Source organism: Eptesicus fuscus, chromosome 3, assembly GCF_027574615.1.
Source record: "Eptesicus fuscus isolate TK198812 chromosome 3, DD_ASM_mEF_20220401, whole genome shotgun sequence".
Classification (NCBI taxonomy): Eukaryota; Metazoa; Chordata; class Mammalia; order Chiroptera; family Vespertilionidae; genus Eptesicus; species Eptesicus fuscus.
The window spans coordinates 35,538,592-35,552,734 of NC_072475.1; the positions used below are offsets into that span (position 1 = coordinate 35,538,592).

Sequence of the window (14,143 nt, forward strand, 5' to 3'; positions counted from 1 at the left end):
AAGTAAAAAGCTGCCTCTATAATCCCAGTGTGACTGTAGGATTTATATTTGTAAAATGATTTGTAAAATGATTCACATTTTAAGACTTGTATTAAGCTTAAATAGCCCCTAGTTCAGCTTCCTTACTTTAGGTATAACAAACCTTGGCCCAGTGAACTCACCCCAAGAAAGAGCCCAAGATAAGGAGCCCACTGGGCTCCAGAGGACATGGGAATGATGCTCTGAACCAACCATAACAAAAGCTCTCTGAAGCAACCACTGCTGGACAGGCTGAGTTATAATTTGGCGTTGGTAGGTGAGGCACCCCTCAAATCCCAAAACACAGGATGAAAACCAGAGGCATCAGCTGGTGAGGAACTCCTGCAAATGAGCATCATAAGAGGGATTTTTGTATTGAGGTAGAAATAAGCCTATATTCTTAAATGCGTTTTTTCAATCTGTATGATTTATGTTTTGTGTTGGGAATATGAATACGTTACCAAAAGCTGCTGCTGAGCACGTTAATGTAAAACTAACTAAATAAAACCATGAGTTCTGAAGGAGAGAGATAAACACACACACACATAAATGCAAACTAGTTAACAAGTGATGCATGCTGTGCATTAATAGGTAAGACAGACACTCATTCAATGATTACGAGGTGAAAGAAGGAAAGATGTGAAGGAGATTAATTTGAATAAAGTCTAAAGTATGAAGACTGGATCCTATGTGCAATGGAGGTGTTTTGTTGGCATGTAAGTGTATGTCAAGACCAAAATATATCATAATTATTGGAATGATTCACATTTTAAGTCTTGTATTAGAGTTATCTTCATCTCAAAAATACTTGTCTAAAAAGACAATTTTTAAAGAAATGTATACATATACAGAACTTCTTTTCAGTATTGGCTTTTCAATAACTATTTTGTGATATTGTTAAAATCATTTAATCATTTGACTTGATCATGTTTTATTTTGCATATTTGGGTTGAATTAGATTTCTAATGTATTATTCAGGATAGTAGATCAATATGAGTAGAACTATGAAGGGGCTGTGAATATTTTTAATAAAGCCAATGCTTGTGGACTTTCCTAGAACTTGAAAAAATAATTTAAATGACAAGAATGAGTGAATTTAGAAAATAATGTCATAATACTGTCTCACTTTTGACCCTTGGATTATTTGACTTCATTCAAACACCACATTATCCCAGGTCCTTCTCACTTGGAATAGTGATGAGAATGCTATGTTTCAAATATTATGGCTGTAATTACTTTTTTCCTTAGTCCAGCACATTATGAATGTCAGTGCTATTCAAAGCCTGAAAGAGTTTTAATTTTATATATTAGATTTAAGTATTGATGTGTGTATTCTCTGATTGCATATAGGTGAATATTGCAATGAGGGAAGTGCACATGGGGCTTTTCAGATTCAATTTTATTTAGTCTAAGCAGGGAGTCTTTGATTATATCTTTTAAATTGTACATAGTGTTTATGCTGCTTATGTAGGGTAAACCAAGGCTTGGAGGGAATTGGAACTAGAGGCGGGGGAAATAATCCTTTCTTTCTTAAATTTAAAAGCTGTGAGAAACTTGGGCAGTAAGGAGGAGGGATGGCATAAGAATACAAGTATAGTCTATGGAGTCAAATAAACCTAGGTTTTAATCCAGGTTCTACCACTTATTCATGGCATGTTCTTGAGCTAGTGTCTGGAACTCATTGTTTCTCCATTCTCCTATTTGTAGAGAAGGTAAAAATAGTTCCTACCATAAAGGTATGAGGATTCAGTTAGGTGATACATGCAGAACACATAGCCAAGTGCTGGTATATGGAAAGCACTGTTCTATTTATTCCAGGTTATCCACATACATTGAGTGCCAACTATAAAGAGAAGGTATGTGTAGAATGTTTTTGATACTTCAATGCCCACTAAGCCTACATGAACTAAATATTATAAATAATTATTTCTGAAAAAAAAAGGTAAAGGGTATATTTTGATAGGGTAATGGGTTGAAGTTTAGTCAACTCGATGTAGTCTAGAACTGAATTAAATATGACCTTTGAGGTGTTTTTATTCTTTTCTTCACCTCTATATATGTACTAGTACTTTCTTCAGTCATATCCTACCCTCGTTTCAGCACCCTTTTTTTTAATAACTTACTTACTTATAATTCTGTTTCTTTGGTAAGTTAACTGAGCTATGGTCCATTTATTTTCCCCAAATTTTATTGTGTGCTGTTTTAATTATTTATCTTCTGGATGCTTTCTCTCACTTTAAAACTATATCTGCATCAATCCTGTCTAATACAAAACAAATAAACTGTTCCTTGATTCTTTAACTTTTTTAAGCTTGTGTTCACCTTTTCTAACTCCTCAACCTAGTCTTAATTTCTAGAGAGAATAATACAGTTCACAGTTGATGCTTCACTTCTCCTCACATTTACTCCTCAACTGACTGCATTTTGTCTACTGTGCTCATGAATCCATAGACACTCCCTGATGAAAGACACCAGGAATCTCTGAAATGCTATTTCCAATGAATAATTTTTATTTTTTTTCTTTCTTCACTTGCTTTGAAGCATTGATTATTCATTCCCAGATATTCTCTATCTTTTTGACTCCCATGAAATCATACTCACACAGTTATGATTCTATTTCTTTTTCTCAGATGATCTCATCTGTAAGTGCTTCATGGGTTTTGTTTTTATTCTTACCTCCTTGGTTAAGTCTATTCCTAACTATCTTAATTTTTTGTTGCAGTGGTAAATGGGGTTGTTTTTGTTTGTTTTTTTAGTTTCCTTTTCTGAGAATTCATTATTGGAGTAAAAAAATGCCATTGATTTCTGAGTGTTAAATTTGTATCCTGCTACATTGCTGAATTCATTTATTAACTTTAGTAGTTTTTTGGTGGAGTCTTTAAGGTTTTTTATGTAATCTTGTTCCTCTTCGTAGGGGAAATTGTTTTATTTTTTCCCCCATTGAGTATGATGTTTGTGAAGGTTTGTTATATATGGCCTTTATTATGTAGAGGTATGATCCCTCTATTCAACTTTGCTGATTGTTTGTATCAAAAATGGATGTTGGATTTTTGTCAAATGCTTTTTCTGTGTCTATTGATATGATCATGTGATTTTTTTGTCTTTCAACTTGTTTATGTGATGTATCACATTTATTTACTAGAGGCCCGGTGCATGAAATTCGTGCATGGAGGGGGGTGTGTCCCTCAGCCCAGCCTGTACCCTCTCCAATCTGGGACCCCTCAAGGGATGTCCGACTGCCCATTTAGGCCCGATCCCTGGGACATCCCTCTCACAGTCCAGCAGTCGGACATCCCTCTCACAATCCAGGACTGCTGGCTCCCAACTGCTTGCCTGCCTGCCTTCCTGATTGTCCCTAACCGCTTCTGCCTGCCAGCCTGATCACCCCCTAACCACTCTGCTGCCAGCCTGTTTGCCCCCAACTTTTCTCCTCTGCCTGCCTGGTTACCCCTAACTGCCCTCTCCTGCAGTGTTGATCACCTCCAAATGCCCTCCCTTGCAGGCCTGGTCCTTCTCAACTGCCCTCCCTTGCAGGCCAGGTGCCTCCCAACTGCCCTCTCCTGCTGGCCATCTTGTGGTGGCCATCTTGTGTCCACATAGGGGCAGGATCTTTGACCATATGGGGGCAGCTATATTGTGTGTTGCAGTGATGATCAATCTGCATAGTACAATTTTATTAGATAGGATAGAGTCCTGGTACAGGGGTGGGGGCCAGCTGGTTTGCCCTGAAGGGTGTCCCTGATCAGGGTGGGGTTCCCTTGGGGCGTGGGGCAGCCTGAGTGAGGGGCCTGTGGTGGTTTGCAGGCAGGCCACACCCCCTGGCAACGCAAGCGGAGGCCCTGGTATCTGGAATTTATTTTCCTTCTACAATTGAAACTTTGTAGCCTGGAGCAGAGCCAAGCCTGGGGCTCCCTCTGAGGCCCGCAGCCATTTGTGTTGGGCTGCGGGTCCACCCGCTTAAGAAACGTTGTTGCCTTAAGCGGGTGGACCCGGCCAGGGTGTGCAGAAAGCTTTGCTTCCCCTGTTGCCGGCGGCAACCCTGGCCTGCTCTCTCAAGCTACATTCTGCCGCCATTTGTTTGAATTTGTTTACCTTCTATAATTGAAACTTTGTAGCTTGAGTGGAGGCTTAGGCCTGCAATGGCTGGCAGAAAGCTTGGCTTCCTCTGTTACCTAGGAAACCTTGCTCTCTGTTGCTGTAGCCATCTTGGTTTGGGTTAATTTGCATACTCGCTCTGATTGGATGGTGGGTATGGCTTGTGGGCGTGGCTTGTGGGTATGTCGGAGGTATGGTCAATTTGCATATTTGCCTATTATTAGATAGGATGAATATTGTACCAGCCTTGCATCCCTGGAATGAATCCCACTTCATCATGCTTTATGATCTTAACAAAAGCCTGGGTCCAAAAGACTTCACAGGGAGTTTTACCAAACATTCAAAGGAGAATTAACACCTATCCTCTTAAACTATTCAAAAAAATCCAAGAGGAAGGAACACTTCCAAGCTCTTTTTTATGAGGCCAGCATTATCCAAATTCCAAAACTAGATAAAGACACTAAAAAGAGAGAAAATTACAGGCCAATATCCCTAATGAACATAGATGCTAAAATCTTCAACAAAATATTAGCAAATGAGATCCAGCAATATGTTCAAAAGATCATACACCAGTGACCAAATAGGATTTATTCTGGGGATGCAAGGCTAATACAATGTTTATATTCTTCAACCTTAAATATCAGTGCCATTAAGAGATCTTGTCATTCAGATATCTGTACTGCACAAAAAAATTTCTAAGTCTACAAATACCTAAGTTCACTTTGCATTTTAACTACCATGTATATAGTTCTGAGATCATTGTTATATCTCCAGCCCCGAATTTGGTCTTGAACAATATAAGCACTCACCTTCAGGGAAAACTTCATGCAGATGTGCCAAAAACACCTCACCTCAAATGTTTAAAATTTATTTTTTTTCCCCTAAACCTTCATGGGGCTTCTACATTTTTTAAATTAATGAAATTTGTATCCACTCAGTTTATCCAATCTAGAAATCCTTTCAATCTTGACTCCTCTTTAAGACTTCACATCCAATTAATCACCAATGTCTTCTAATGCTATCTCTTAAGCATTTATCAAACTTATCTCCTCCTATCTATTTCTCCTACCACAGTACTGGTTTAATCTCTCACTCTTTTTCACGGTAATATCACAATAGCCTTCTGTCTAAACATTCTGTTTTCCATTACATATCTTTTAAATTTATTTCCACAAATGTGTCAGTGTGTGCTCTACTCAATACATACTTGAAAATATCACTCACTCTATTCAAAACCCTCCAAAGATTTCCTGTCACCTACAGCAATGATTTTCATATTTTGCTTGAATAGTTGTAGATTTTAAAAGAGAAATATCATATAGTGTTCAATATACAAACACATATTTCTAGTAATTTAAAATTTAAAACTATAACTCTTGGTTTACATAGAAAAACAATTCCTGACAAGTGTGATAAAAATCAAACACCATCCAGTAGTTCTTCCCTCTTTACTGAGAACTTTTATATTCTTCGCTTCTTTGCTTGATCCTGACATAAACTCTCTGAAGTGAGAAGGACAAGTATATTTACATTTCAACTTTATGGGTAGTGATACTAATGAGAGATTAATGACTCACTCAAGGTTGTCTGACAATATTAGACTATTTTAATAAGAAAAATACCAAGTCTTAAAAGGCTAATAGTATAGTTAGAAAAAACAGAAATATAACAAAAATGCATTGTTGTAAATGATGACTAAAAGTAAATATAAAGTGATACAGAAACTCTGATAAGGGAACACTAAACTCTAATGGGTTGGTGAGGATCAAGAAAAGCAATTTTAGAAAGTAGCCTGGAAAACAAATCAGGAATAACATTCCAGATAGAAGAAATGGCAAAAATAAAGATGCAGAGTTAGTAAAAGTAAGGGTGGATTCAAGATTTTGTGAAAAGCCTGCTGTAAAAGAAGCAGACACTATGTGGAAATTGTTTACATTACTTTACAGGAAAGAAAGAATTGTATAAAGGTAACAGGTAGGTTGGGACTTGTTTGGCAATGACATACTGAGTTTGGACTTTGGAGTATAGATAATAGGGAACATAGCTTGGACAAAACTAATAAGTAACTGAACTATGGCAATTGATAGAACTTGTATAGGATTGTGTAAATATATATATTTGATGGAAATTGGCTAGTACAGTTTGTTGGCACACATGGTCAGAGAAATTGGAGTCAAGAGTTACATAAATTTCATATTTGGGCAAAATATAGATATTAGATTATCATCCAAGTTAAGAAATGAACTTGTCAATGGAGAACAAATGATTAAGATTTGGAATGTAAGTTGATATGTTTGAAGGATCTGGTAGACAAATAGAAATGATGAACTAAAAACAGAATTAAGCCTAGAATTAAAGATCTGGAAACAATCAAATCTGAAATTTATAATTAAAGCCAAAGAAGTAGATAAAACCACATAGGTAACTTGTGAAAAGAAGACTAAGGGTAAGTCCAGAAACAATAAAAAGCTTTAAAACAGAAAATAAATCCATTTATAGGTGGAAAATAATATACAAATGGAAAATCAGGTGAGTCAAATAATGAACTTGAGCTAAAGAGTTGAAAGAAGGAAGGTATGCTAAATATTGCTAAATATTAAAGAAATGACATAAATTAGGGACTAGGGAAACAAATTTTACACTATAACCTTGGTAGACTTTTCTTATCAGTGTTTCTTCTTCTGTAATATCCTTACTGTTATCAATTGGCGGACATAACAGTATTGTTTTCAATATATTAAATTATTCAAAAATGCTTTGTTTCAATCTATCAATGAATTATTTTAAACAAAAGCACTTGTGATATGGTTAATGTTGCTTAACTTCACTCTCTTCATCTACAGATAAGAGCTGTTATTAAGCAGCTATCACTCATAGTTAATGTAATAGCAGCAAAAACTTTTTAACTTTTAATTCCATTAGATTAAACTCCATGAGATTAAGGACCCTGTTGCATTAATGCAGCACCTAGCATGTGGTAGATGTTAAATTGGGATTTTTAAATGTTTTAAACCAGGGGTCCTCAATCTACGGCCCGCGGGCCACATGCGGCCACATGCGGCCCGCCGAGGACATTTATCCGGCCTGCCGGGTGTTTTTGGCGCCGCTGCCTGTACTGCTTAGCAGCCGACTTAGCAGTGTGCATAGGAATTTGTTCATAGTTTTTTTTTTAAACTATAGTCCGGCCCTCCAATGGTCTGAGGGACAGTGAACTGGCCCCCTGTTTAAAAAGTTTGAGGACCCCTGTTTTAAACAAACAAGGCACTAAAAATGAAAGAATGATATGGCAAGAGATAGCTGAAGAAATAAGAGAAAGATTGGGGATTACACTAGAGAATAAGGCACATATGGATAATTTAATATTAGTTTGCTACTGAATAATTGAAATTTCAATAAAAACCTCACTAATTATAACTTCCAATTTATGTTTTTATGGGATCATTTAATTTGAGGCTGGCTGATATTTTACCTTTGCACTAATTATCAAGTTTTGTTTTGCTAAGTAAACTAATAAAATTATTTCAAGAAGTTTGTTTAAAACTATTTGTGAAGCAAACTTTTTAAGTACTTCAAACTTAATTATTAAATAGAAATGAATGCCACAAATTATTCATGTCATATTTTCACTAAGGTTAAAGATATCACTATTCTGAAAAATAAACGTATCTAAATACAAACTGTACACTATTTCTCATAAGGATAATAAATAAGGTTTTTGAATTTCCTTTATTTCAGCATCCTACCTACCATAATCACCACCCTCACCATCATCATTACAAAATTTATTGTTTTTAGTAACATCATGAGTGCCAGTAACATAATATCCCCCAGGCATTGGGAGTTGACAACATCTCTGTGAAATATATATTATCATTCAAATTTCTTAGATTCAATCACTAATCATTTGAAGATTAAGGTGACAATTATTAAGTGGCAAAACAAAAAATTTAACCTATGTTTATGTTGATTGGCCAAAATACTTCCAAAAACCCAGTTGCTAAACAAAATGAAGTTTATTAGACCTATTGCAGTAAGGAAGAATACCACCTGGATTGAGTGCATTGGTTTACAAGGGTTGCCATAAAAAGTCACCATAGATTGAATGACTCTTGCACAGAAATGTATCATTTTAATATTTCAAAGTGTTATCAGGGTTGGTTCCTTTTGAGGATTAAGACAGGGAATCTGTTCCAAGCTTCTTGCCTAGCTTTTATGGTAAGTCTTAAAAAGTGAAATACTAGTTGGAACTGGATAGATTTTTTGAAAAATTAGTTTTAGATTGCCAGGTAAAATGAGGAAAGAAACATAAAAAATTTTTGATAAATAAGATGTTAGTTATGATAAGTAAGCTGTTTGGTTGATTTATGGTCTTATCATCCCAAAGTGAATACATGCTGGAGCACACAGCTGAATTACTTTTGTTTTATTTCAGTACTAGAAGCCCGATGCATGAAATTCGTGCACGGGGGAGGGTGTGTCCCTCAGCCAAGCCTGCACATTCTCCAATCTGGGACACCTTGAGTACAGCTGACTGCCTGTTTAGGCCCGATACCGGTGGGCAGTCAGACATGCCTCTCACAATCCAGGACAGCTGGCTCCCAACCACTCGCCCGCCTGCCTGCCTGCCTGATTGCCCCTAACCGCTTCTGCCTGCCAGCCTGATCACCCCCTACCCACTCCCCTGCCAGCCTGATTGATGCCTAACTGCTCCCTTGCCAGCTCGATTGCCCCTAACTGCCCTCCCCTGCAGGCCTGTTCCCCCCCAACTGCCCTCCCCTGCAGGCCTGGGTCCCCCCCAACTGCCCTCCCCTGCAGGCCTGGTCCCACCCAACTGTCCTCCCCTGCTGGCCTGGTCTCCCCCAACTTCCCTCCCCTGCAGGCCTGGTCACCCCTAACTGCCCTCCCCTGTTGGCCTGATTGCCCACAACTGCCCTCCCCTTGCAGGCCATCTTGTGGCAGCCATCTTGTGTCCACATGGGGGCAGCCATCTTTGACCACATGGGGTGGCCATCTTGTGTATTGGAGTGACAGTCAATTTGCATATTACTCTTTTATTAGATAGGATTGCTCAAAATAGGGGGTGAAGAGTATGCCTGATCACAGAATTATTAATAATAGGGAATTGCAGTTATGTTCTCAACTGTATGACTTCAGAGCTTATCAACTATATCATCCTAACTTTCTTTTCCTCCTTTTTTATACCCCAAAGCAGTCTGTTCTGCTGTAGGGTTGCTCTAATAAATAGCTCCAAATCAGCTTAATTTGTTACACTGTTGTGGTTATTGTTGGTGTTGACTGTATTGAATGTTTTTTCTCCATGTTAGCACTCAGAAAGATTATCTATCTATCAATTATCTATCTATCTATCTATCTATCTATCTATTTATCTATCAACCTATCATCTATCATCTATCTATTTATCTATCTATTAATCAGATCATATACATACATACATGCATACATATATCCTTTCTCAAGTTTTCTATTTTTTAGATAAATAACCCTAGTTACTTCAGGTTTTCAAGTAAGAGCTATATTTATGTCTTAATCTATTTGACCTGCTATAACAAAATATCACAGACTGAGTGGTTTATAAACAACATAAGTTTATTTCTCACAGTCCCAGAGACTGGAAGTCCAAGATCATGATGCCCGCATGGTCAGATGAGGGCCCTGTTTCAGGTTACAGATTTCTTATTATATCTTTACAAGGAGCAAGGGGCTAGGGAGCGCTGTGGGGCCTCTTTTAGAAGGACACTAATCCCGATAGTGAGGATAAAATACTCATGTCCCAATCACCTCACAAAGGCCCCCATCTCTTAACATCATTACTTTGAAAATTAGGATTTCAGCATATGAATTTCTTTTTTTGGGGGGGGCATAAATATTCATGCCATGTAGATCTTTTTGCATCCTGAAATTTGTCTACATCTGCAAGTATAAAATGACTAGTTACTGTTTCTCTGATTCATTTAAACCATATAACACTAAGGTTCTGATATCACATTACCACTTTACTGATAGCCTATAAAGCCATAAGACTGTTCTACCAAAAATGTATCTTCCTAACTCTTTTGAAGTGAGTTTGCAATGTTTAAAATACCATGTATATTTTTGTGGCCTTTCTTTTTGGTAATAATGTTGATTAAAAACATCCCATTCTACCAGACTTAAAACAAAATTTAATATATTAAATAGAAAAAATGATTTCAGATATGGGTCTTATAGTCAAGGTATTGTGTTCTATATATGTCTGTATTTTAAAAAAACAAAACAGGAAGAATTGCAAAGAATTATCTCTTTTGAGTAAAATTAAGCATTATTTTATAGATACAAATAATGTCAAAGGTCATAGGGTTCTACTCATTTTAATTTTAAAAAATTCTGTGATTGATTAATCAGATAAGTAGAATGAAGTCCAACAATCAACAGAAACCTTAAAGCAATTTAGAGTCCTTTTGAATCTTTAAAGAAAATCCAATAAGCACTTGAAAAACAAAATCAATGAAGAGTTTTAAATGTTTTATTCTGCTTTTCACAGGATCCAAGTTTTCTCTCCGAGGCCCTTTTCCTTAAAGGTGCAACAAAAATTGAAGAAATGGATCCTTTTTTCAAACTTCATGAAACCATTACCAAGGTAGGGGAGGAATGCATTCATGAGCAGGTTGGGAAAGCTTTGTTCTTTTTTTTGGTAAATGGAGGAAGGGAAAATAACCAATCCAGGGAAAGCTATATATTTTTTTATTTGTAGTATGTACTAGAAAGGATTTTAAGTGTCTCCTATTATTTTACTAAGATGATAAGCAAATCGATCAAGATCATATGACCAATAACTGAAGATTTGTTTTTAAAAATCAATCTTTAATATAATAATTAGGTTTTATACTTAATCTGATAGTAGATTTGTGGTATATTCTCAAGTATACCCCTGCATTTTAGATTAAGGAAAATACAAAATTAATCTTTGAATTTCTCTATCTTCAAAGTTTTGTTTCAATATTTAAGGAAATTGGTTGTTTGAGGTAATTTTTAGATGCAGTAAGAATTTTAAAAAAAGCCTCCTTTCTTTAATAATAAAGATAGATTGTGTTTATGATGAATTTAATTACTGTAAGGTTATCATTACCAGTTTTTCCTGCATAATAGTTTATAGGTAGGAGAAAGTATGTAATATGGAGAAAATTAAATTCTACAGTATGGAGCAAATAATTTTTTATTGTGATGAAAAACATATAACATATAATTTTCCATATTTTTCAATTATAGTTCACATTCAATATTATTCTGTATTCATTTCAGAAGCACAACAGAGTGGTTAGACAATCATATGTTTGCAGAGTGGTCCTCCTGCTATTTCAAGTACCTTCCCCCCTGCCCCCCGGCCCATATATAGCTATTACAATATTATTTTTTCCCCCATTGACCTCTCACTTGCCACTCCCATCTTCCAGCACATGCCCTCACCCCCCTAGTGTCTGTGGCCATTAGTAATGCTTATATGCATGCATACAAGTCCTTCGGTTGATCTCTTACCCCCCTTCCTGCATTCCCTTAAATTCTACAGTATGGAGCTGTGCTGTGCCAGCATAGCCAAGTGTTCAGTGAGCCTGAGGGATGGTGGTGAAGGATTAAAGAAAAGATAGACAAAGAGAATATAGCTGGGGTTCGGTGTATCTCCTGTGCCTGGATGAGGCCACAGAGAAGGATCCAGCCAGCAAGCTGAGGCTTTTATTTTATAGTCAGAGAAAAACAAGGTAGTGGTCAACATAGTTACAATGGTTACAATGTTCTTGTGAGTTTCACTTGTTTTGGCAGCACTTGCTGCACCTCCCACAGCCCATTAGCTACCCAGGAAGGATCTAGGGACTGGCCATAAAGTCAAGCTTAATTATATTAAGAGGGCTCTGCCCTCTAAGCTGGGACTTTTTTGTGGCTCTGCCACAGGTCAATCCAAGACTTAACTCTAGAGCCACTACCTACATGGAGAAAATAAATTTAATGCCTGACATCATATAACATCATAATAATTTTTACATCAATTATTTGTTTAATCTTTCATTTACCAGCTGTTTAACCTGTCATAATCTGTCTTTTGAGGATAAAGTTTGTAGAGAATATTGGCATTTAGAACATTTAAAATAATCTATATTTATATATGCTCACTTGAAAGATCAATGACTCATTCTTAAATCTCCTTAGTAAGATTTTTCAAGACTGTCTTTCTTCTTTAGAAAAAATAGATATAATGAACTGAATTCAGAGTGGCAACAGAATGAGTTCAAAATTCAAAATTCAAAGGCTAGCATTCTAGATCTATTCCTAACATTTAAAAGCTGTGCAAATTAATTTTTTTCTCAACTTTTGTAATAAGAGATCTTTGGATCACATTTTACTTAAAATTTTCCTAAATTCAAAATAATTGCATCTTAACTACATTTATTAACACTTTATTTCCCAATCAATTCTAGTTTTTTATTTAGTTTTTAACATCTTCATCCTTTGGTAGTTCATTATTGATTGGATTACAGCAAGAAAAAAGTCTGGAAAGATGATAGATAGATAGAAAGGTAGATAGATAGATGATAGATAGATAGATAATACATATCTACATTTATTTAGATAAGCATATCTCTATATATTTATATATACACATTAAATGGTAATTTTATCTATACTAAAACAATCTATTAAATAGATGTTGGAAAAATTCTATGTCTATGAAAAAATAAAACCTGCTTAGGTGCAGAAGTAAGAGTTCATGGACATATTTTATGACCATTTATAATTTTCCAAAGTTGATTCTGTATCCCCAATCATCAAGTTTTCCTTTGGCAACTCATGTTGCAGACACAGGCTGAGAAAATATTGTCCTTCAGAATTTTAATCCTTTAATAAGTGAGTAAGAATCACCATGGATTTATGTTTTGAAATAGGCTTATTTCCTTCACCAATAGGAAAACATGTGGAACCATAAAAAGGTCTATTTAATAGATACTTCATTTTAAAGTAAAATTTTCTTTGAACATGAACAAAATAAAAGTATAAACATAGATGGGTTGAATAGAGCATGTATTAGGTAATATGGAACATGGATTTCAGTTCTATCTTAACTACCAATTTGCTATATTATTTAGTAGAAATTTATTTTATTTTTTTACATAAAAAAGGAGTATAGTCATAATGGTTTTCCTTACTAGGATTCTGTGAGGTTGGAAATATGATGTATAGATTTTCTCTAGAAATGCAATATGTATTAATTGAGTATAATTATTAAAATATTTAAAAATGCTAGGCCCTGGCCGGTGTGTTTCAGTTGGTTGAGCATGATGCTATGCATCAAAAGGTTGCCAGGTTGATTCTCAATTAGGGCACATGCCCAGTTACAGGTTCAATTCCCCAGTAGGTGGCAGGCAGGAGGCAGCCAATCGATGTTTCTTTCTCACATCTATATTTCTCTCTCCCTCTCCTTTTCTCTATCTTTAAAAAGAAAATCAATAAAAATAGTAAAATCAACCAAAGGACTTGTATGCAGGTATATAAGCCTAACCAATGGACACAGACAACAGGGTGGTAAGGGCATGAGTGGGGGGATAAGGGAAAAGGGGGGTAATGGGGGAATAAGGACACATATGTAACACCTTAATCAATAAAGAAATTAAAAAATATAAATAAAAAATAGTAAAAATGCTAGTTTTATAGAGATCATGTATCAAAGAAATGTGTACTTGAAACCTGTGTAATCTTATTAACCAATGATACCCCAATAAATTTAATTTAAAAAAGGAAAATACTCTAAAACTTACCTCCAGAAAAAAAAAAATGCTAGTTCTAAAGTCTTTAAATTAGGCCCTTACCTACATTTTCAGAATGTTGGTTTTACTTTAAAGAGAAAAAAAAAGAATAGCAGAATAATTTATATAAGAAATCATTAAGCTAATTAAAGGCTGAGAATATACTGATAAATTAATGTGTACAAGTGGAGCATAAAATTTAATTTGTGAAGAGTTAAGGTTTTTAGAATATTTCTTTC

The 14,143-nt window shown here is 35.7% G+C and overlaps 1 protein-coding gene across 1 annotated transcript in view; it reads left to right on the forward strand.

Annotated features, from left to right (window-relative positions):
* Positions 1-14,143, forward strand: part of NAALADL2 (N-acetylated alpha-linked acidic dipeptidase like 2) — a 630,481-nt gene that overhangs the window by 469,536 nt on the left and 146,802 nt on the right. The window contains exon 11 of the mRNA XM_054713015.1: positions 10,655-10,750. Coding sequence (XP_054568990.1) covers positions 10,655-10,750 — 96 coding nt within the window. The remainder of the gene's footprint in view (positions 1-10,654; positions 10,751-14,143) is intronic.